Raw genomic sequence first — 25265 nt, 5'->3', positions numbered from 1 at the left:
TGCCCAAAAGAACATTCATCACCAGAGAGGAAGCCTCTTTACCTGGGCATAAACCCATGAAAGACCGTCTCACTCTATTGCTTGGTGCCAATGTTTCAGGGGATTTTCGACTGAAGCCTATGCTTGTCTACCACTCTTAGAACCCCTGGGTGTTCAAACAAAAAAGTGGTAAGGGGAAAGCTTGGAGTTTATTGGAAGTCCAACCATAAGGCATGGGTGACAAGACAGCTCCTTAATGAATGGACTGTTGATGTGTTTTGCCCTTCTGTGAAGAGCTACCTAACCATCTATAAACTCCCTTTAAAGGCTCTTCTCCTCATGGATAATGACCCTGAACTTGCCAGAACTTTGGAGTATCAATTTGACTTTGTGAAAGTGTTGTTTTTGCCTCCCAACACTACATCAATCATACAGCCAATGGACCAGAATGTGATCAGCAACTTCAAGAAGTTGTACATGAAGAAAATGTTTAGGAGGTGTCATTAGGCAACTTCCACTGATCCTGAACTAACACTGAAACAGTTCTGGAAGACATAATTCAACATCCTGGAGGCTGTAAAATTGATTGTGTCATCATGGCAAGAAGTCTCCACTAGATCACTCAATTCTTCATGGAAAGCACTGTGGCCATCAGTAGTCCATGACTTTGAGGGATTTCAGGATGACACAGAGTTGGACCAGGAGATTGTGTCCATTGGTCAGTCATTGGGCCTTGAAGTGGAGGAGGATGATGTCGAAGAGCTTGTGATGTCTCATGAGGAGGAACTTTCTCCTGAAGACTTGCAGCAACTGGATGAGATGTTAGAGGCTGACAATGGTGAGGAGGAAAAGGAAAGTGATGACCATATGTCAACTTCAGAGTTGAAAGATGTTATTTACTACAGGTTGTACTTCTGTGGTCCGGAACGATTTTAGTTTGTCCAATAGGTAGATAAGCAGCTTTTATTTATTTTTCATTTTTTTATTTATTCATTTATTTATTTATTTTTTTTACTTATCCGAATTATTATTGTTATTATTACAGGAGTATTACATTTTCGCCCCTCAGGCCCCAATGTGGGTCAGTGACCTGTGTCCGGGTGGGCTATTCCCCGTAAAAAACAACAACAACAAAGCCGCGGGAAATTAAGGTTTGCTTACATCCGGCAGTTCGGCTCTCTCTCTCTGTTTGTCTATATAGAGTACAACATTTAACCCTTTAATATATATATATGAGCAGTAAATAAGTGTTGCTTTCATATTCTTATGTAGAGTAATGACGATATGTTTTCACATGTGCTCACTTACATATGCGCAGTCTCACTTTTTTCCTTTAACATTAATGGTTAGCTACTTATATTGTTCCATTTATTAACATTAAATAACATTACTTCAAACAACCAAAATAATTTTTACATTAATTTTACTACAGCTACAACATGGGTCTTATTTTCTTGTTTTATATGTAGAACCAATCAGTCACTGGTTTTGTAAACATTAACAAAAACAATGCCGGCAGCCGTCTCGTCTCCTCGTGTGTTTTAATATTCCACGAATTATTAATGAATTGTATTGTTCATTTTGCACACAAACATTAATTCAATAAAAAAAATCAGAAACATTAATTAAAATATATGTGAACAGTAAATAAGTGTTGCTTTCATATTCTTATGTAGAGTAATGACGATATGTTTTTCATATGTGCGCACTTACACATGCGCAGTCTCACTTTTTTTCTTTAACATTAATGATTTGCTACTTTTATTGTTCTATTTATTAACATTAAATAACATTACTTAAAACAACCATATTAATTTTTTGCATTAATTTTACTACAGCTACAACCAGGGTCTTATTTTCTTGTTTTATATGTAGAACCAATCAGTCACTGGTTTTGTAATCAACGAAAACAATGCGGTCTCATTTCCTCGTGTGTTTTAATATTCTACGTATTATTAATGAATTGTAGTGCTCATTTTGCACACATAAACATTAATTCAATAAAAACGACATTTCAGTAATAAACAATAATGAATCTTTTGTACATAAAAGAAATGACGCTGTTTACATGATTGTGCACGTCTGAACACTGGCGGGCCGCTCAAACCCGTCGAAATTCGAGTTTCTGCCGTCAAAATTTTAAATTATGTAGTGTTTTTTTTTGTGTCCAAATAAAAAACGTTGAATTAAAAACTCGCAAAATTTGAGAAGCTACTGTGCGACATTTAACCCTTCAATATGTCTTCAAAGAGACCACGAAGCAGTGAAAGTGGTGCTAACGTAAGCGCAAGTCACTATCTGTCCAGGAAAAGGGTGAATTTCCATGGTCCAGAAATTTCCATGATCCGGCACCGGTCAGGTCCCGAGGTTGCCGGACTAGAGAGGTACAACCTGTTCTGGGAGAAGTTCAGGAAACTGGCTTCAAGGCACCCTGATGTGGAAAAATCTGAACTAACTTTGTGTCATGTTGAGGACACAATGGTCTCCTTCTTTAAACATAATTTAATGATAAGGAGGAGAGATGCCCCACAGACCACAATTGACACTTTCTTCAGTAAAAGGCAGAGGGAACAAGATGCTAGCCCTCAGCCTTCCTCTTCAAGAAGGAGATGGAATGTTCCTGATGGAGAATCTGTCAGTCCAGAGGTGCCTGACATTTTCATGGAAGGTGACTCACCTTCCAAAAAGCAGTAAAATGCTTACCTCCACTTCCTTCTCTTCTCCCTCCTCCTCCTGCACCTCCCACATCAAATTCACATCAGCATCATCATCGAGGAGCCTTCTCCATACACACCTCAAAGTAAGTATACTTTTCTACCCTTTTTGTGGAATTTAGGCAATTTTCGGTGAGCTGGAACCAATTACCCAAAAACCCATTGAAACAATGGTTTCGGTTAACGAGTTTTTCGGTAAACAAGCAACCTCCTGGAACGGATTGTGCTCGTTAACCGAGGGACCACTCTGTGTGTGTATATATATATATATATATATATATATATATATATATATATATATATATATATATATATATATATATATATATATATATATATATATATATATATATATATATATATATATATATATAATGAAGTATATATGGTACCTTGTGTTTCATACCAGCTGGATATGGTAAAATGCTACTGACATCCACATAAATGGCACGGACAGTTCCCAATGGGAGGTTCATGGCGCCATCAGCTCGATGAACAGGCTTTGTGTGAAATATAACATAGTCTAGAACTGCTTTTAGTGTCTTTGTGGCATGGTCGGTAGTGTTCCCTGGTCCCACACAGTAGATCGAGGGTTCGAGTCCTGGTTGGTGAGGTCGTTGATTATTATATGTCCAAAGTCCGCGTGTTATATGGACTAAAAATGAATATATATATATATATATATATATATATATATATATATATATATATATATATATATATATATATATATATATATATATATATATATATACACACACACAGTAGTACCCCGATTTACGCAGTCAATTGAACCCACAGGGTACCGCGTTAAGTGAAATCCGCATAAATGGAACAACAGAACATATGGGATTAATTCCAATAGAGACTGGCCCGACCCCCAAACTCTACTTTTTCCGACACAATACCTATGTTCTAGTAAAAATAACATCTTAATTTTATGATGGTACATGCACACAATTAATACTTAAGAGAAATAGAGAAATACAGTTGCCAAGTTAATGTCCATTCAAATAATGGACTCAACTCCCTCCCCCTCTTCTCACACTACACTGCTGGCTCTTCCCTCTCTGAGAAATTTTGGGGGGAAAACCACTAGATTTTAATAAATAATACCTCAAACTAAAGTTAGGATAATATAATTGACATTGCTGGATTCCTTGTAAGACCAGGAATATTTTGAATATAAATGTCATATATTTTGCCCAAAAGATAACATATTTACTCAGAGTAAACATTATATCTAAAATTTGTATGTCTAATGCAAAATCTATAATGTTTATATTCAAAATGATCATCAAATTGTAAGAATTCCAGCAATGTAAATTATATTCTGGCCGGGTAATTTGTATGAATTTTATGAGCTAAAACAAATATCTTCAGTTAATAAAAAAAAAAAATATTCTTCACACCGTGCCAGATGGTTGGTCGGTCCCTCCCTACCAGATGTGTGGGAAAACCAGAATATTTACCTTTTTAGTAATAATACCTCAAACTAAAGTTAGGATAATATAATTGACATTGCTGGATTCCTTGTAAGACCAGGAATATTTTGAATATAAACGTCAAATATTTTGCACAAAAGATAACATATTTACTCAGAGTAAACATTATATCTAAAATTTGTATGTCTAATGCAAAATCTATGATGGTTATATTCAAAATGATCATCAAATTGTAAGAATTCCAGCAATGTAAATTATATTCTGGCCGTATATATATATACGATGTTCCCTAAGCTACGAAATTAAACACAAGATCATCCAAGAGTTGGAGAAAGGAACAAGACAGGTTGATCTCGCGCGCCAGCATGGTGTTAACGAATCTACGATCCGGACAATTAAGAAGGATGCAGCCAAGATGAAGGAGCACATGAACATCACAAAGTATGCAGGTGCTTCTATGATGAAGTATTGCCACAACCAGGTGCTTCTCAAGACGGAGAAATTACTTGTGAGCTACTTGATTCGTCAGGCGTGACGGAACATGGCGGTGGACACGCGCTCAGTTAAGGAGTACACACGTGAACTGTATGCTGCAGTGTCACGTAAGATGGGAATTGCAGAGCCCAAACCCTTCAATGCTTCCTCTGGGTGGTTGCAGAGATTTAAGAAGAGGAACAAGATCACCAACATTGACATTGGTGGTGAAGAAGCAAGTGCTGACCGTGTTGCGGCTAGGGATTTTCCTCCATTTTTACGTGAGATTATGGAGGAAGGACAGTACACCGACGACCAGGTGTTTAACATGGACGAATCTGGTCTTTTTTGGAAAAAGCTACCTTCCAAGATCTTCGTTGTGAAGAATGCCAGCAAATGTCGGGGCCGGAAGTTGCTCATCACCGTCCTGTTTACCACCAATGCCTCCTGTACCTGTAAGCTCAAGTTATCGGTGATCCACACAGCACGCAAGCCGCACGCCTACAAGAGCATGGACATGACCAAGCTAAATGTCCACTGGCTGACTACACATAAGGCGTGGATGTTCTCTACTCTGTCCCTCTCCTGGTTTGATGACTGTTTCGTTCCCATGTGAAGAAATTCTGTGAGCAACAGAATGTTCCATTCAAGATTTTGTTGCTGCTTGACAACGCACCAGTACACTTGCCCCTACTGTTAGATCTTCACCCCAACGTAAAAGTGGTCTTCCTTCCTCCCAACACTACGTCATTAATACAGCCCATGGACCAAGAATTGATCACTAATGTGAAAGCAGCATTCTCTGCAAAGAAATTTAAGCTCCTGAACGACTACACCACCACCAAGGATGAGTTGCGTAACCTGGGTGACACCGATAGCAAGAGCGAAGACGATGAAGAACAACAGTTGGCAGAGCAAGAAGTACTTGTGAAACAATTTTGGAGAAAATTCAACGTCAAGAAAGCTGTGGACTTCTTGGTGGAGGCATGGGATCAGCTGTCTGTAGCAACGGTTCGTCACGCATGGAGACATGTGTTGCAAGGTATTCCAGGTGGGAGGCAGAATCAATCTGTGACTGGTGAGGTTCAGACTGTTGCAGTAGCAGTGGACCTTGCCAGAGATGCTGCACAGAGTGTTACAGCTGCAGGCTTCTCCGAGACCACCAACGACAACATCCTGGAGGTGATAAGGGATCCTGATGTGACTGCCAACAAGATGTTAGATGATGATGACGACGTCAGTGAAGAGGCAGGTGGTGCGTCATCCCAAGAAGAACGCAAGTTATCGCATAGTAATGTAAGGGGTGCCATTGAGTGTGTTGAGAAACTCAAGCTCCTCCTTTCCGATGACCCTGACGATAACCGGTATGAAGTCTTCACTACCCAGCTGTTGCAGACTATGGAGCCCAGTTCTTCGCCTGCAACCCACCACAGCCAGCCCAAGCCAGTGATAGAGACAGAGACAGTGATTGTGACTTTGAGGGATTTGTCAGGGAGGCACTAATAAGTGTGGATGACAGTGATGAAGACTCACCTGAGGGCCAGTAGCCTGCCCTCTGCCTCGGAACCAGCCTCCATCCCTGTACGCCGACCCATCTCTTCTACTAACGTAAGTGTTAACCCTAACCTTGTTTTTTTCTAACCTAACCTACAGTATATTATTCTCTTATTGATTGTTCCCTTCTATATTATGTGTGTGTGTGTGCATACCATCATAAATTTAAGATGTTATTTTTACTAAAACGTACGTATTGTGTCGGGAAAAAGTGGAGTTTGGGGGTCGGCCCGGTCTCTGTTTCAATTAATCCCATATGTTATGTTGTTCACTTTACGCGGGCCGCTGTGGGTTCAATTGACCGCGTAAATTGAGGGTTCACTGTATATATATATATATCCACTATTTCATTTCAAAATTTATTGTGACCAGGTTAAAGGTTAGGTGCAGCTTCCAGAATGTTCTGCGTATCACGCTACAGGTAGTTCTGCTATAACGCGATAATTGTGTTCTTGTAAAATATCGTGTTATAGAAAATCGCGTAATAGAAATAACAGGGCTTCTGGAGAAAATAGGGTTAGGTGCAGATTACTCGAAATCGAAAAAATTTAGTAGTTAGCCTAACACAAAGGATAGCACAGTCTAAATAAATGTTACATTCATATCTAATAATGAAATCATACAGTAAATGTAACACTTTACTTGATGGGGAGAAGGGTGATTTTGAGGTTGATAAAATCGAGCTTCTCTTCAAGTGTTATATCCTTTCTTTTATGATCATCACCAGGAATTCTATCACCAGAACGCTTCTTGTTGATATTCTTCTTTACTATATTCACAGTTAATACAGTGGGGTATGCTATAACGAACGGATTCTACTACGAATATTCCTATAACGAACGGTTTTACCTATAAAATTGAGAATGCTATAACGAACGAAACTCCTACAACGAACATTATTTAATTTTTTTTTTTTTCTAATTTATTGTTTTTTTATTACAAATATTAATGATATTCTTTATTTCAGGGGTTTAGATGCATCTTTATGCACTTTTTTACAATTTTAAATTATATTTTTCAGTGTTAAGTGGTTGTATTTGGGGGCCTGGAACGGATTAATCCTATAACGAACGAATGCTATAACGAACAAGGTTCTAGAACCAATTAGATTCGTTATAGCATACCCCACTGTACCACAAAATTGGAGAAATAGTAAGCAAAAATCGCGTTATAGCAAACAAGCGTTTGCGTTATACAAATATCGTTCCTAATTCATAAATCGCGTTAGAGCAAATTCGCGTTATCAAAACACGCGTTATAGCAGAACTCACTGTACTGGCGTTATTGTTGTCAATTAATTGTTTACTTGATTTCTGCAGATCAATCGATTACCCTGTGAGAATAATATTTGATTAACTTAGAATTTTCCATTTAACTTGAGTTTGACAATTTAATTGTAAATTTAACCTTTCACTTGAGTGTGACTTGTATGAATAGTCGATTTTCACATCACTTTTATCAAAAGTTTTAATGGTATATTCAAGGGATTTATTTTGTTTCAGTATGAACCACCGATGACTCGGCGAGCGTCAGGAACGCTGGCTACTCCATCTGTGCCAGCCCAGAGCCCCGCCGAACGATTGAGAGAAAAGCGCGAGCTGGAATCTCGGTACGAGCGACGCAAGCGCCAGTTGGCCGACTCCCAGTCTAAGGCACTCGCCCGCCAGCAGGAGACCGAGGAGGAGGCGATGGACCGTCGACGGAAGAATGCGGCGTCAGCAGCGCGTGCCCGTGAGCATGAGACCAAGGAGGAGGCGGTGGAACGTAGACGGAAGAATGCGGCGTCGAAAGCGCGTGCCCGCGAGCAGGAGTCGGAGGATGACCGGGCCGTACGACTGGCTGCTAGAGCTCAGCGCAAGGCCGAGCGCCGCGCTCGACTCCGGTGGGCGCTGCTGCAGCACCTAGAATCGCCTAATTCGTCATCGGTTATTTCGACAGTTCACCTGTAGCCTATTTCCATTTCAAACAGTAGCCTGTATGCACAATTTGTCACCTCGCCTAATTAGTCACTTTTATTTTCACCTTGATGCAACGAATCAGGCAAATTCTACTGTATTCCATCATAACCGAAAAGTTCGTTAACCGAAACCATTGTTTCAATGGGTTTTTGGGTAATTGGTTCCAGCTCACCGAAAATTTCCTAAATTCAACAAAAATGGTAGAAAAGTTCACTTACTTTGAGGTGTGTATGTAGAAGGCTCCTGGATGATGATGATGATAATGGGATTTAGAATGGGGATGGAGGAGAAGGAAGAAGAGAAGGCATTGGGGTGGAAGAGAAGTCACCCCATGTCGCCATTTCACCCATAAAATTTTAGCTCTCTTGGTGTAATTCAAGATTATTTTCTTTAAATCAACACTGCACTGCATTATATATTGTCAATATGTAAAATATATTTCAAAATGACCAATAATTTGCTTGGAAACACAGAAAAAAAGCGTTTAGTTGAAGAGAGTCTCAAGCAAGATGTTACCTCCAGTGAAAACAGAGAGACTAACTCCTGTTTGCTGTGTTAAGAGGCTGGATGCCGCGCATTAAACTAGTCACTTTACCTTCAATTATGTTCAATAATTGTTAAAATGACTAAAAATTGAATATTAAACTTTTAAAATTATTGAATAGTATAAACTTCTTGATATTTACTAAAATAGTCAGGAATTTAGGCCCTAGAACCGATTAATGTATGTATTGGCTGACTGATACTAAAGCTGGTTGCCCGGTCAGTGCAAGCGAAAACATGTTGAGGTCGGTTCGTAAGAACTTCGTTAACCGAATTTTTTTTCGTTAACCGAATTGAAGATCCTTATGGAAGGCAGTTCGTTAATAATTACACGTTAACACAGGTGTTCATTCATGAGATACTTCTTATATATATATATATATATATATATATATATATATATATATATATATATATATATATATATATATATATATATATATATATATATATATATATATATATATATATAGTGACCTCGTTAACGTAATTTCTTTTAAACTCACATGTTTTATGGCAACCAGCTTTAGTATCAGTCAGCCAATACATCAATCGGTTCTAGGCTTAAATTTTACTATTTAGTAAATATCAAGAAGTTTATCCCAGATTTTTATCAAGATTTATCTTATCCACGTCATTGTGGATTTACATGATATATATATATATATATATATATATATATATATATATATATATATATATATATATATATATATATATATATATATATATATATATATATATATACACACACACACATTGCATAATAATATGAAGATGTTAACGTCCTAGATACGTTTGGAAACGTGACGTTAACTTAAATGGACGTTGTCCGATCATCACATAAACTTTGTCTTTATACTTACGGTATGTGGAATACTATACGGACATATACATTCTTACTCTTACATCACTACTGAATGTGATACAGGTGATTAATTTTTATCTCTTGTGCAAAATACATGACATTTATATTAAAATTATTCACTGTCTTACAAGGATTAGCAATGCTGGGCAGATGGGGAGAGGAGGGGAGGAGCGGAGGAGGTGGAGGTAAGCACGCTTGACAGTTGCCTTGGTCTAACGTGTGTTTATGTATCGTTCTCTTATATAAAGCCAGTGAAATGACCTGGGTGAATATAATTTACATTGCTGGTTTTCTTGTAAGGTGGTGATTAATTTAAATATAAACATGCTATAATTTGCACTAGACAACAATTTTAGTACAGTAATCAAATTAGTACATGTGCACTCCAGCTTTGCACTAAGGTCATTTATGTCTTTTACGTTTCTTTTAGTATGGTGTGCAAAATCGATGAAAATAAATGAAGAAATTTATGTAAATCTACCCAAAAATACAGTTGAAAAACTTTATATTATAAAATGTACTACAGTACTGTACCAATGTACTACAATTTTATCTCTTGAGCAATATATGAAGTTTATATTCAAATTAATCTCGTCGTGGCAAGGATTTCAGCAATGCAAATTATATTCTCCTATAGTCTGAGATATATGAAAACTTAAGGTTTAAAACCCTCACGAGGAGCGGGGGAGGTGAGGTAGTACGCTTGACAGTTGGTCTAATGTGTGTTTATTTATCAGTTCTTATGACAAACCTTTCTTATAAAAAGCCAGTGAAATGACCTGGGTGAATATAGTTTACATTGCTGGGATTCTTGTAAGATGGTGATTAATTTAAATATAAACATGCTATAATTTATGCTAGACATAACAATTTTAGTACTATAATCAACAGTACATGTGCACTCCAGCTTTGCATACGTGATGCAAACGCGGATCAAGACTCGGCTAGGGCCACTTTACGTCGTTATGTCCCATTATTTGAATTTTTTTTTTTCAATTTCTATTTCAATTGTTTATTCTTGAGCATAGAGGAAGCGGAATCCTAGTGCTGTCACTAGGCACCCCCTGTACCATAACACCAGAAGCAACTGGCCAATGTCACAAGTATATACAGTACAGTACAGTCATCCTTGGTTATCACACTAATTGGGACCCCACGATTATGGATAATGAAAAACGCGATAACGAAGTACAGAACCTATGGATTTATTCAATTGGTTTCAGGCACCCAAGACTCCAACCTAAAGTTTCATTTTATGACCATTACCTACAAAATATATATACTGTATAATGTTATGGTAAATATCATAAACACACATAGGCATGGTTACGCTTTTATTACAAAGTGATGAAAAGGGTACACTCAATACTGTAGTCCATAAAACATGTAGTTATGTTTTTTTATTTGGTCCTTCATCATAATGAAGTCCGTTTTCTCGCTTTTAGATAATAAAATTTGAATTGGTAACCCTAATTGCAATCAGGTGCACTGTTGAGGCAACTAGATATGTCTGATTGGCTAGCAAATGAGTTATTGTCAATTTGTAGGTGAAAGATTTTATCTCAATAGATGTAGGTTAATATTTACACTTAGAGGCAAATGTTTACTAAAGCCTAAGGAAGTGGGTATTCCTTTTAACACATAATATTCGCCAGTATGGGGAGCATCATCGTGTTCTATCAGGGGATCGTGGAGTGTGGTCCAGCAGGCGCCACGAAGTGCTTTTAAGGGGGGGCACGGACGAGTATGCGCGACGTGGGACTTGTTCAAGCTGGACGCACCTATATATATATATATATATATATATATATATATATATATATATATATATATATATATATATATATATATATATATATATATATATATATATATATATATATATATATATATATATATTACCCCGCTAACGCGCTTTCTACTCTCTTAACGCGTTTTTCGCGATATACGCCGTGCCTTGCCAAAGCTTTATTTCTTACTTAATGCTGCATTTTTTCATCATATACGCCGGTGAGTCCGCTCGAGAGCTATTTTTTTAGATTCGCACCACCCCCCACCCGCCACCCTGCCTGACTGCCTGTTTTAGCTCATATAAAATTCATGAAATTTTGTACTATTAAGAATATAATTCTTTACATTGCTGGAATTCTTATAATTTGGTGATCATTTTGAATATAAACAACATATATTTTGTATTAAAACATACAACTTTTTAGATAAAATTGTTCTCTAGGTAATTATGTTATCTTTTTGTCCAAATATATGACATTTATATTCAAAATATTCCTGGTCTTAAGGCGAATCCAGCAATGTCAATTATATTATCCTAACTTTAGTTTGAGGTATTATATATTAAAATTTAGTGTTATCCCAATAATATCTCCTTGGGACGGTTGGTGGGGGTGGGGGAGGGAGGACCTCTAATTTTAATCGACCATCTGTTACCCTCGCGAAGAATTATTATTTTTTTTTTTGTTAACTGAAGATATTTGTTTTAGTCAAAATTCATACAAATTACCAAGTCAGAATAATTTACATTGCTGGAATTCTTATAATTTGCGATCATTTTGAATATAAAACAAATAATATATTTTATTAAAACATACAATTTTTAGATAAAAAATTCGTTCTTCAGGTAATTATGTTATCTTTTTGTCCAAAATATATGACATTTATATTCAAAATATTCCTGGTCTTACAAGGAATCCAGCAATGTCAATTATATTATCCTAATCCTTTAATCTGAGGTATTATTTAATACTAAATGTTAAAAACTCTGAATGGAGGATTGGTGGGGGGTGGGGGAGGGTTGGGACTTCGACCACGTGTTGGAAGAGGGGGGGAAGGCAGGGGGTACTTGATTGACAGATAGTCGGGTTAATTTGTTTTTTTTTTTTATTAACTGAAGATATTTGTTTTAGCTCATAAAATTCATACAAATTATCCGCCAGAATATAATTTACATTGCTGAATTCTACAATTTGTTGACTGAGTTTTGAATATAAACATCATAGATTTTGCATTAGACATACAAATTTTAGATGTAAAGTTTATTCTGAGTAAATATGTTATCTTTGTGAAAAAATATATGACATTTATATTCAAAATATTCCTGGTCTTACAAGGAATCCAGCAATGTCAATTATATTATCCTAACTTTAGTTTGGAGGAATTATTTATTACTATACCTTGGTTTTCCAAAATTTCTTTCTTTCTTTCAGAGGGAAGAGCCAGTGAGTGTAGTGTGAGAAGAGGGGAGGGGAGTTGAGTCCATTATTTGAATGACATTAACTTTACACTGGGTATTTCTTTCTATTTCTCTTAAGTATTAATTGTGTGCATGTACCATCATAAAATTAAGATGTTATTTTTACTACAACATAGTTATTTGAGTCGTCAAAAAGTGGAGTTTAAAATATTTGGGTTCTATTGAATTAATCCTATTGGAATTAATCCCATATGTTCTGTTATTCACTTAACGTTTTCACTTAACACTGCAACCTCTGGCTCACTGACCAAAGGCAAGTATATATATATATATATATATATATATATATATATATATATATATATATATATATATATATATATATATATATATATATATATATATATATATATATATATATATATATATATATATATATATATATATATACACAGTGGGTATGAATCTGGATTTACTACTAATATTCTATAATCTAACGGTTTACCTATAAAATTGAGAATGCTATAACGAACGTAAACCCTACAACGAACATTATTTAAAAATATATATATATATTTTTTTTTTTTTTTTTTTTTTACTAATTTATTGTTTTTTTATTACAAATATTAATGATATTCTTATTTCAGGGTTTAGATGTATATTTATGCACTTTTTACAATTTTATATTATATTTTTCAGGGTTATGGTTGTATTTTGGGGCCTGGAACGGATTAATCCTATAACCAATCTAATGCTATAATCTAACAAGGTTGTAGAACCAATAGATTCGTTATAGCATATTTCATATATATATATATATATATATATATATATATATATATATATATATATATATATATATATATATATATATATATACACACAATTCGTTTTAGAAGGTTGCTCGTTAACCGAAACCATTGTGTCAATGGGTTTTTGAGAAATTGGTTCCAGCCCACCTAAAATTGCCTAAAATCAACAAAAAAGGTAGTAAAGTACACTTAATTTGAGATGTGTATGTAGAAGGCTCCTAGTTGATGATGCTGATGTGAATTTGAAGTGGGAGGTGGAGGAGGAGAAGGAAGTGGGGGTGGAGGAGAAGCATTTTACTGCTTCTTGGAAGGTGAGTCACCTTCCATACAAATGTCAGGAACCTCTGGACTGACAGATTCTCCAGCAGGAAAATCCTCTCTCCTTTTTGAAGTGGAAGGCTGAGGGGTAGCATCTTTCTCCCGCTGCCTCTTAGAGAAGAAACTTTCGATTTGTGGGGTATTTCTCCTCCTCATCATTAACTGATTTTTGAAGAAGGAGACCACTCTGTTCTCAACATTACACAAAATTCGTTCTGTTGTTTCCACATCAGGGTGCCTTGAAGCCAGTTTCCTGAACTTCTCCCAGTAGTGAACTATCTAACGAACAAGTCAGCTTCTAACATGTCATCCAGTTGCTGCAAGTCTTCAGGAGTAAGTTCCTGCTCATGAGACATCACAAGCTCTTCCACATCATCCTCCTCCACTTCGAGGCCCATTGACTGACCAATGGACACAATCTCCTGGTCCAACTCTGCTTCTTCCTCAAATCCCTCAAAATCATGGACTGCTGATGGCCACAGTGCATTCCATGCAGAATTGTGGGATCTAATGGAGACTTCTCGCCATGATGAGACAATCAATTTTACAGCCACCAGGATGTTAAATTGTGTCTTCCAGAACTATGCCAGTGTTAGTTCAGGATCAGTGGAAGTTGCCTGATGACACCTTCTGAACTTTTTCTTCATGTACAGCTTCTTGAAGTTGCTGATCACATTCTGGTCCATTGGCTGCACAATTGATGTAGTGTTGGGAGGCAAAAAAAACACTTTGACAAAGTTAAGTTGAGCCTCCAAAGTGCTGGCAAGTTCAGGGTCATGACCAGGGGCATTATCCATAAGGAGAAGAGCCTTTAAAGGGAGTTTATTGGTGGTTAGGTAGCTCTTCACAGAAGGGCAAAACACCTCAACAGCCCATTCATTAAAGAGCTGTCTTGTCACACATGCCTTACGGTTGGATTTCCAATAAACTCCAAGCTGCCCTCTTACCACTTTTTGTTGCATGAACATCCTGGGATTCTCATAGTGGTAGACAAGCATAGGCTTCAGTCAGAAATCCCCTGAAACATTGACACCAAGCAATAGAGTGAGACGGTCTTTCATGGGTTTATGCCCAGGTAAAGAGGCTTCATCTCTGGTGATGAATGTTCTTTTGGGCATTTCTTCCAGAACAGCCCAGTTTCGCCCACATTGAACACTTGCTTGGAAGATAATTTTCTTCCTCCACCAGTTCCTTAAAGTTCACTACAAATTTTGCTGCTCCTTCTTTATCGGCACTTGTAGCAACACTTATTACTGTTCATATATGTTTTAAATAATATTTACGAATGTAAAACAAAAATTCTACTCACCAATTTAAAGTAAGGAGATGAAATCGTTTTTCACAGTCCTCCTGCTGCTGTATCATGCCTGAACCTGAGGATGTGAACTTAATGCGCTCCTTGTGCTGTTTCACACTCCCTCCATCTCATCAGCTCGTTAAGGAGATCTTGCTCCTCTCCACCCTAGACGCACGAAAACAACACTACACACTCATCCTTAAGACCACCTTGAAGGGTCAAGACGTTACCATTGGCGCTCTCTACTCTGGAGCAGCCAGGTTCAACTGCTGTATGTGGTGAGCCCATACTCATTGACTCCCTCCCCTGAACTCGTTGCAAATGCCTCAGCCCATGCCGTGAATATCAACATAATTCTCGCCAGAAGCTTACTACCTTCTCATTTAGGAAATCCGTAATGTTAAGACAGAGGTGATACATTTTTGAAAAAAGTCTCTTAAGCGTCATTAAGTTATTTTAACAGTCGTAAAAGAACATCAAGAGAAACATAATCATCCGAAAACAATGACAGCCTCAGATAGAGCAATCTTCAAAAATAATTTTTAGGCCCACTGGCAAAAGCACACAGAATGGGAAAGAGGTTTCTTCAAGAAAATAGTACAGTACATGGATAGATAGGGACATAAGATTACAGCCTGACAACAACATAGAGTGAACACAGATAACAGTGATACAAACACATCAAAATGGGAGAGGAGACAATATGACTTCAAAATTGCTAGTGAAAGATCTAAAAAGAAAAAGCACAGCATATAAGGAAGGAAACTTCAACTGACGAACTTGTATATGCAGCACAAATGAAACCTAAGGAGCCCGGAATAACTAATGCTGCCAAGATTGGTATAAAGCAGCGGTTCCCAACCTCAGGTCGTGACCCAAATCAGGGTCGCGTGGTGTCCTCAGTAGGGTTGCGAGGGGCCCTCAGACAATTTTATAAATATAGTACCTATCATAAAGTCATAAAAAAATTTTTGCTTATCATTTAAGCTATATAATATTGTTCTACAAGTAAATATTGAAAGAAAACTGTATGCCACATTGAGACAACGTTTAAAAATGCGTATTTTTCAGTGGTGTGCACAGAAGGAGAGGGTGGAAGCACAATGGTGGCATCTGGCAACTCGAGACAGCGGCAGCGACGCAGTACTTGCGGCAGCGCTGCCATCTTGAGGAATATCGTCTGTTAACAAGGAAAATATATGACAGTTTGTAACGTCATGAGGAGAGCTCATCCACATTCTAAGTCACCAAGACGCTATGAGGAATACATTCTTCATTGTTCTAGAAATCCATATAAAATGTAAAGGATTAAATATTTTTTCTTCAGTAATATACAGGTGCTCCCCGACTTACGACGGGGTTAGGGACCCAAATCCAGGTCGTAAGTCCGACATAGATAAAAAAAAAATTCAATTTTTTTTTTAAATAAAAAATCTACAATGGGGTATGCTATAACGAATCTAATTGGTTCTAGAACCTTGTTCGTTATAGCATTCGTTCGTTATAGGATTAATCTGTTCCAGGCCCCCAAATACAACCACTTAACACTGAAAAATATAATATAAAATTGTAAAAATTGTAAAAAAGTGAATAAATATGCATCTAAACCCCTGAAATAACCAATATCATTAATACTTGTAATAAAAAAACAATAAATTAGTAAAAAAAAAAAAAATTTTTTTAAATAATGTTCGTTGTAGGAGTTTCGTTCGTTATAGCATTCTCAATTTTATAGGTAAAACCGTTCGTTATAGGAATATTCGTAGTAGGATCCGTTCGTTATAGCATACCCCACTGTACAATGAAATACAGTACAGTAAAAGTAAAAAATAATGAGGAATTTATACAGTACAGTGGTCCCTCGGTTAACGAGTTGCCTTCCATAAGATTCTTAACTTCGGTTAACGAGCAATCCCTCGATTAACGAGTATCTTACGAGCCGATCTGAACATGTTTTCGCTTGCATTTGGCGGTCCACCAGCTGTAGTATTAGTCCGCCAATACAGTAATCGGTTCTAGGGCTTAAATTCCTTACCATTTTAGCAAATATCAAGAAGTTTATACTATTCAATAATTTTAAAAGTTTAATATTCAATTTTTTAGTCATTTTTACAAATATTGAACGTAATTGAAGGTAATGAAACTAGTCTTCTGCGCGCATCCAGCTTCTCAACACACCATACAGGCGTCAATCTTTGTGTCTTTTCAGTGGAGGTAACATCTTGTTTGAGACTCTCTTCAACTAAACGCTTTTTTTCTGTGTTTGCAAGCAAATTATTGGTCATTTTGAAATTTATTTTACATATTGACAATATATAATGCTGTGCAGTGTTGATTAAAGGAAAATAATCTTGAATTACACCAAGAGAACTAAAATTTTATGGGTGAAATGGCACCATGGGGTGACTTCTCTGCCACCCCAATGCCTTCTCTTCTCCCTTCTCCTCCACCCCCATTCTAATTCCCATCATCATCATCCAGGAGCCTTCTACATACACACCTCAAAGTAAGTGTACTTTTCTACCTTTTTTGTTAAATTTAGGCAATTTTCGGTGAGCTGGAACCGATTACCCAAAACCCATTGAAACAATGGTTTCGGTTAACGAGCAACCTTCTAGAACGGATTGCGCTCGTTAACTGAGGGACCACTGTACAGTAAAAGTAATAAATAATGAGGAATGGATACAGTGTGACTGAGCACTTACCTTTAATGTAGTTAGCTGAATGCACACAGGGCCCCCATAATTTTCTAATTATGCATGGAGACTACATTAACTGGAAACGTTTTGGTATAGAAAATTTGAAAAAAATAAAAAATAAAATTGGGGTCACGACTGCGGCGGTTGTATGTCCCAACGGTCGTAAGGTCAGAGCAGGTCGTAAGTACCGATGGACGTAAGTTGAGGCAGTCGTAAGTCGGGGACTACCTGTATATGACTCTTTTTATCAACTCCTTTAGTATATATCAGCAGATAATGTATAATACAGGCATCCCCTGCGTTACGGAAGGGTTCTGTTCCTGCAAAATTGACCGTATCGCGAAATTCCGTAACGCAAAACCTATTTTCCCATTGACTTCCATTATAAAACTGGAGATGCTTTCCTACGGAATTTTTTTAGGCCCCAAAAACGTAATGCAAGCACTTTTATGAATGAAAATAAACATTTATAAACACATACAATACAGTTCATTAAATAATTCATGATATACATGTAATATGAAGTGAAATACAGTTGGAATAAATAAAAATATTGTACTGTACTTACCACAAAAGATGTTGACTGCTGCGTAAGGATTGGTGGTGCGAAGGAAGTTATTGGAAGGGAGAGGGAGGGGCACTGCTCTCTTCTGCCCTGCCCTGTAAATCATCATCTGCTTCTTCATCTGCTTTCACCTTTTTTCTGAATAACTCATCCAAAGTTGTTTGACGTTTACAGCTCACCTTCTCCTTGTACAGCTCAGATTTGCAGACCTTCCTCTTTTAGTGCAAATGCTTTAGACATATCCTTTGTTGTCAACTGAAGTGGGGTGGGTGGAGATTCTATATCCTCTTCTTGTCCTGCAGCTCGCTCCTGTTCCAGCATCATCAGATCTTCATTAGTCAAATCTTCTCTATGGGACTCGAGCAACTCAACATCATTTTCCACGACTTCTTCAAAGCCTATATTATTTGCAATTGTCACAATGTCTTGTTGAACTTTCTGTAGGCTTTCAGCTTGTGAAAAACCTTGAAATTCATGGACACACTCTGGCCATATGTTTTTCCATGAACCATTCATAGCTGAGGTTTTCACTTCATCCCATGACTCGGCTTTATTATCCACAGCATCCAAGATTTTGAACTTTTTCCAGAAGTCCCTAATTGTAGGTTTATCCTCCCCATCAATTGCTTTTATGAGCTGCAAAAAAGTTTTCCTAAGATAATATGCCTTAAAGTTAGCTATCACACCTTGATCCATTGGCTGCAGCAAGGAAGTTGTGTTCTTGGGGATATACTCCACTCTCACATTATCAGAAAGATCATTTAAATTTACTGGGTGGCTTGGTGCATTGTCTAAGAGGAGCAATGCTTTATTAGATATGTTATGCTTGGCATTATATCTTTCTACAGCAGGGCAAAAATAGTTTGTGAACCAGTCTTGGAAAAGGGTCATAGTCATCCAAGCCTTCTTATTGGAACGCCAAATCACGGGTAGATTAGACTTGGCATAGCCCTTGAGAGCCCTTGGATTTTCTGAGTGATACACAAGTAGGAGCTTTAATTTCATGTCACCTGAAGTATTTCCTCCCAGAAGAAGTGTTAAACGATCTTTGGATGCTTTAAAGCCTGGTGCTGATATTTCTTCAGTGGAAATAAAGGTTCTAGCAGGCATGCGCTTCCAGAAAAGCCCAGTTTCATCTACATTGTACACTTGTTCTGGTGTGTACCCTCCTTCATCAATAATTTTCTTCAGTTCAGCAGGATATTTATAAGCTGATTCTGTATCGGCACTGGCAGCTTCACCGCTCATTTTTATGTTGTGTAAATTAAGGCGCTTCTTAAACCTTTCAAACCAGCCTTTACTAGCCCGAATAGGTTTAACCTCAGAAGATGCACCTTCCTCTTCCTGCAAATCATTATATAAACTTATGGCTTTCTGTTGAATAACCATAGTGTTTTGTGGCACATTGCGTTTAGTCTGATCTTCAATCCAGACACTCAGGAGTCGTTCTATATTCAGCATCACATCACTTCTATGAAAATACAAGGTTCGAGCAGTTAATGGAGTAGCAGCTTGAGCACTTGACCTAATTTTGTCCTTATTATCACGGATTGTTCCAACTGTTGAAGTGGCAAGACCTAATGTTTTTGCAATCTGGCTAAGTTTTTCTCCAGCATCAAACCTTCGTAACACATCAAGTTTAATATCCAATGTAATGCCTTTGCGGCTTCTTTTTGCACTACTGCGGCCACTTCCACTTGATGGCCTCTTTCCAGTCATCTTGAATAATGGTAATGCACTGTACTGTACTTACTGTATGTTTGTAAAAGTTAAATCAAACTGCTGGGGCTTGAAAAATGCGCCCACACTGGATGTAAACAATGGAATGACTCCTCGTGGCGACGCTATGCTCGGCGGTAGCAAACACCAAGAAATCCACACCTAACAAATTATCATTTTTAACGAAAAAATTGAAATTTATATAGTGATTTTTTTTTAATTGTTAAAATTTACACCAATTTCCGTAAGGGCAGATTTACGGGCCGTAACGCGAAATAAATGGTCATAACGCGGGGGATGCCTGTATACAGCTGCTCCTTGACTTACGACGGAGTTATGGACCCAAATCCAGGTCGTAAGTCGAAATGGTCGTTAGTCGAAAATGCTTAAATAATACTGTACATAGAAAATCTAAAATGGGGGTGTCTCTTTCTTCTCAGCACCACAAAACTCTCACTTTTAAGCTTGCCAGCCATTTTAAAGTGAATTTACAAACGAAAATTTTGTCAGTACACAGTGCAATCACTGACGTTGGGACTCGAAAATATGTAATTTGACAAAATTTTGGTACAACTTATGCGGTCGTATGTCCGGGTGGTCGTAAGTCGGGGAGTAGCTGCACATGGATTGTGATTCATAAATGACTTGCAAAATCAAAATGGGACCATCGATTGCTGTGGAAACTCCAGTTTGTTCTCATCCATGAATATGGTTAGAGCTCTCATCATCAGCGAAGTATCATCGGCTGGACGTACCCACAGAACTCTATCTACAAGCCGGTAAGGCTATATTTATTTATGTAATTGGCATTTAATTAATCACAGCTTTCATCACTGGTAACTACATATGTAGCAGTTACTTACACAGTAAGATCTCATATTTCGTGTTTTTGAATTTCGCGAGCACTACCTAATGTAACCAAGTCTTATATTTGGCGTAAAATATTGTGAGTTTCGCGAGATCCAACCAGCTGTACACAAGATCCAGCAGGTTGAATGCTGGCCACCGTCATGAATGACATCACAGCCCTCATACCAGTTAGTTATTTCTGCTACAACACGTGTTTTGTCAACGCGAATTGGTTGTAATGTGATTGATGAATAGGGGAGTGCTGTTTGTAAAACACGAACTTTTGCATACGAATGTTGGCTATAACACGATTCCATCCTCAGTATTTGATTCCATCCTCAACGGTTTAAGTGTGGCGTGGGGTTATGCAATGTTTACAGTTCACGTTCGACATCACATGTTCAACTGATTCGTTTCTTTTGTTTGTGAAGTGTTTTTTGAGAGACTGTAAATTTCGTTCTTTTTTGGCAAATTTAGCTGTTACCCATAATTATTGTATGAAAAGAATAAGTAAAAAGAATGTTTTGCATGGGGAGCTGGTGGTAGAGCGGTACCGCTCTTGCCTCGCAAGTAAGATGTCACGGTTTCGATTCCTGGGCCGGCGGAAGTTGTTTGGACACACTTCCTAGTCCCCTTGGTCCTTGTTCACCTAGCAGCAAAGTAGGTACCTGCTGTAAATTGAAAGTTGCGAATTCGTATTCAGGGACAAGCTGTTGGAGCTTCCAATAACTTGCTGAGACATAAACCATTGACTCTTCAGACTTCTACGCCCTTGACTCTTCAGGCTTCTACACCCTTAACTCATGAGACATAAAGGCAAGCATGAACTTAGCATGCTTCCCTGTTGGGAGCTGTAAACGCTTCTGCGCTTCACCTTACACAAGGATGTGTGGGGTGTGCCCAATAAATAAAAACAAAAAAAACAATGTTTTGCAGTGAGGACTAATAATGGTTTACACCAGCGCTCTCTGTTTACATCACGTGGTCAATTGAATCGCGCTATTTCTGTCGATTACCTCGTGATTTTCGCTGTTTTCTCCAATTTTGTTGTGTTAGCGATGAATATGGAAAGACAAGATAAGAAGAATGTTTCCAAGAAGTGTTCTGGTGATCGAATTGCCGGTGGTGAACGTAAAAGAGGTTTACAAGAACGCAACTATCGCGTTGTAGCCCGCGCCATCCTATAGCAACCGCCTGGGCTGCTATTGTGTGCTTTTTTGGGTGGTGTTACCACCTGTCGAGTCAAGATAATGGCCTCTATCTCTACTGGGGGTCCTACTGGTGCTGGTGGTTATGGGACAGACTCACCTAAGCGGCCAAATAAGGAAAAAGAGAAGCGGGACTATCATAAGGGAGTTAAGTTTGCCAAGTACTCAATGTAGGATAAGCAGCGTGTGATTAAGTTACTTGAGAAAGGCCTAAAAACTAGTTTCCATAAAGCACAATCAGGTCAATAATGGCAAAATTTGTAACATTTGGAGGTTATAAATGGGAAAATGAGAGATTGATGTAGAGTGGCCAGTCTATATTGTTATTTTTCCCATTAGTTTATGTATTTGCATCTGCGAATTTGAATTTGGCACAATTTTTCCAATCTATATTACTATTCGCGAAATACAAGATCTTACTGTACCTTAACCGTTTTCTTTTATCAGTGTAGCAACAGAAATGATTAGATAAATGAAATCTTTACACCCTGTTCATTTGTTGCTTTTATTAATCCAAAGGGCCAAATATACATTATTTTCCTGTGTACTTATAAAGGACTATGCAAGTAGCTTAGAACAATCATGGCAATTATTCACTGATTTAGTTATTCTTGGCTTTGTAGGGGAGACTACACAAAAGTTGATCAAGTCTCCTATTGCAGGTGGTGATGGCTGTGAAGCGGAGCTTCAGAGATGCATGGCTGGACATTGAAGATTTCCAGCCCTGGTTGTGCTGTGTTGAGGACAATCCATCGAGGGCCTTTTGCAACATATGCAAGAGGGAAGTGAGTGCAGAGTTGACAGCCATCAAACGTCACAAAACATCAAAGATGCATGCAGTTTATGAGGCCTCGGAACAACAGGAGAGGATCCCGGTCCACCATGGGAAATATGCAGCAAATGGAGTAGCCGTAGCAACAATTCTTTTTGCTTGCTTTATAGCCGAGCACAACTTGCCATTTACCACTGCAGATCATTTAGTAGACCTCATGAAGAGGATGTTTCCTGATTCTGTAATTGCTCAAGGCATGAACATGAAAAGAACAAAATGCACAGAGGTTGTGAGGACGTTAGGACGGTGTGTCACCGAGGATTTAGTAGATAAGCTTAGAGAAAACAAATTTTCCATTATTGTTGACAAAACAACAGATATTAGTACGATGAAAGCATACTCTGTTCTTGTAAGATTTTGGGATTCAACCACAATCAGCATTAAATCTGGGTTATTAGAGCTGATCAATGTATATGGTGATGAATTATCTACAGGGTTAACAGGGAAAAATTTGTATAATTTAATTATGAAAACATTAGAAACACACCGAATTCCACATGGGAACCTGATTGGCTTTGCTGCTGATGGCGCTAGTAACATTATGGGAGAACACAATTCTATAAGCAGCAGGCTATGTATCACTATTCCTGGTATAACCATATTGAAATGTATATGTCATTCTATTCACTTATGCACTTCAGAGGCTGCAAAAACGCTACCACGGCGTTGTGAAGACATGATAAGACTTATATATACTTATTTTTCCCACAGTGCCAAACGACAACATGAATTTAAAGAATTTCAATCATTCTGTACAGTCAAACCACACAAAGTTCTGCATGTAAATCAGACCCGCTGGTTATCATTCCACCAAGCAGTTGAAAGAGTATTAGAACAGTGGCAGCCCCTAAAAATGTTTTTTACTTTAAAAGAATCAGAGGAAAGATTGATGGCTGTACAACAAATAGCAGAGAGTTTTAGGGACCCTTCACTTTTATTGTACTACAATTTTCTTAATTTCATATTACCCAAATGTAACAAGTTAAATCTACTGTTTCAGAGTGAGTCACCAACTATACATTTGTTACACGATAGTATATGTCAGCTTTACAGGAATCTTTTGGGATATTTTTGTCGTCCTGAAGTTTTTCAAACAGGTAATCTTGATGCAGTTGATCCCAGAGATGATGAAAATCACCTCCCAATAAGCCAAATATACTTGGGAGCAACAATACATGGCCTACTGCAAAGTGAACAATATAGAGAACACTCTAATGCGGTCAAGGATGTACAATTCAGATGTCGTATCTTCATGATAAATCTTTGTGTGCAATTACGTCAAAGATTTGAGCTTGGCAGTAAGTTTTTATGGATGTGTTCATTTCTGTCATCAAATAGGGTATTTGATACTAAATCCAGGAAGGAGATGCCATCCTTATACGACTTTGTGAAGGCGGTGCCCCGCATATACAGTGGCAGTATACAAGTTTTAGATGATCAATGGAGAGACTTAGATGTGATTGCTATACCACCTGAGATTAAGGACAGCAGTGACATAGTGGACGTTTATACAAAACTAGGGGAACTTAAGGACGGTGTAGGTGTTTCCCAATTTAAGGACCTTTGTACATTTGCTTTGCAGGTATTGTCTCTTCCAACATCCAATGCAGATGCAGAGAGACTATTTTCTAAATTTAATTTAATGAAAACAAAATCCAGAAACACTCTGCAAACTCCCTCTATTAATTCATTAATAGCCTTGTCTGAGGCTGTGAAATTCCAAGGTGGATGTATAAATTTTACACCAAATCAGAGGATGTTAACTTCTGTTTGATATTTTTTGCTCAATTAGTGTTTAATGTTCCCATGTTATGTTATAATATTATATGATTGTATAGTTTTTCGTATGTGCATATTTATATTAAACTAATGTGCCAGTGAAAGTGACATTATTTACCCAAATATATAATTTTGCCAAGACATTACCATAGTTATACCTAAAATCCATGCTCTTTAATGTCCATTAATACCCAAAGAAAACATGAGGAAAAATTACATCATAGAGTTGAGGATTAAACGGCAGCCCCGAGTTGCGATTGGCCAGTTGCTGCCCAGCCCTACTTCCCACGCAGCATTCAGTAAAGAAGTCACTTCTTGTCCACACATTTTCACTATTATTACAACACTCATTATAACGCTCATTACTTTCGCTATCAGTATAGTCTTCATTTAAGCGGTCAATTGAACCCGTGGAGGTCCGCGTAAAACGAGAAACGCGTAAAC

The 25265-nt window shown here is 37.6% G+C and overlaps 1 protein-coding gene across 4 annotated transcripts in view; it reads left to right on the top strand.

The window, feature by feature from the left end:
* The window catches only part of LOC121876545 (uncharacterized protein T05G5.1-like), a 54391-nt gene extending 29471 nt beyond the window's left edge, over positions 1-24920 (top strand). For 2 of the 4 annotated variants that reach the window (XM_042381740.1, XM_042381741.1), the window contains one exon: positions 22873-24920. In XM_042381740.1, the coding sequence (XP_042237674.1) occupies positions 22873-24816 (1944 nt within the window). In that variant the 3' untranslated portion in view covers positions 24817-24920. Of the gene's footprint in view, positions 1-7668; positions 8319-20673; positions 20933-22872 lie in introns of those variants that run through there. The other 2 variants (XM_042381742.1, XM_042381743.1) reach the window with 2 other exon arrangements.
* Positions 24921-25265: the final 345 nt, after the last annotated feature.

Source organism: Homarus americanus, unplaced genomic scaffold, assembly GCF_018991925.1.
Source record: "Homarus americanus isolate GMGI-L3 unplaced genomic scaffold, GMGI_Hamer_2.0 scaffold28, whole genome shotgun sequence".
Taxonomy (NCBI): domain Eukaryota; kingdom Metazoa; phylum Arthropoda; class Malacostraca; order Decapoda; family Nephropidae; genus Homarus; species Homarus americanus.
This window is presented reverse-complemented; position numbering and strand designations above follow the sequence as displayed.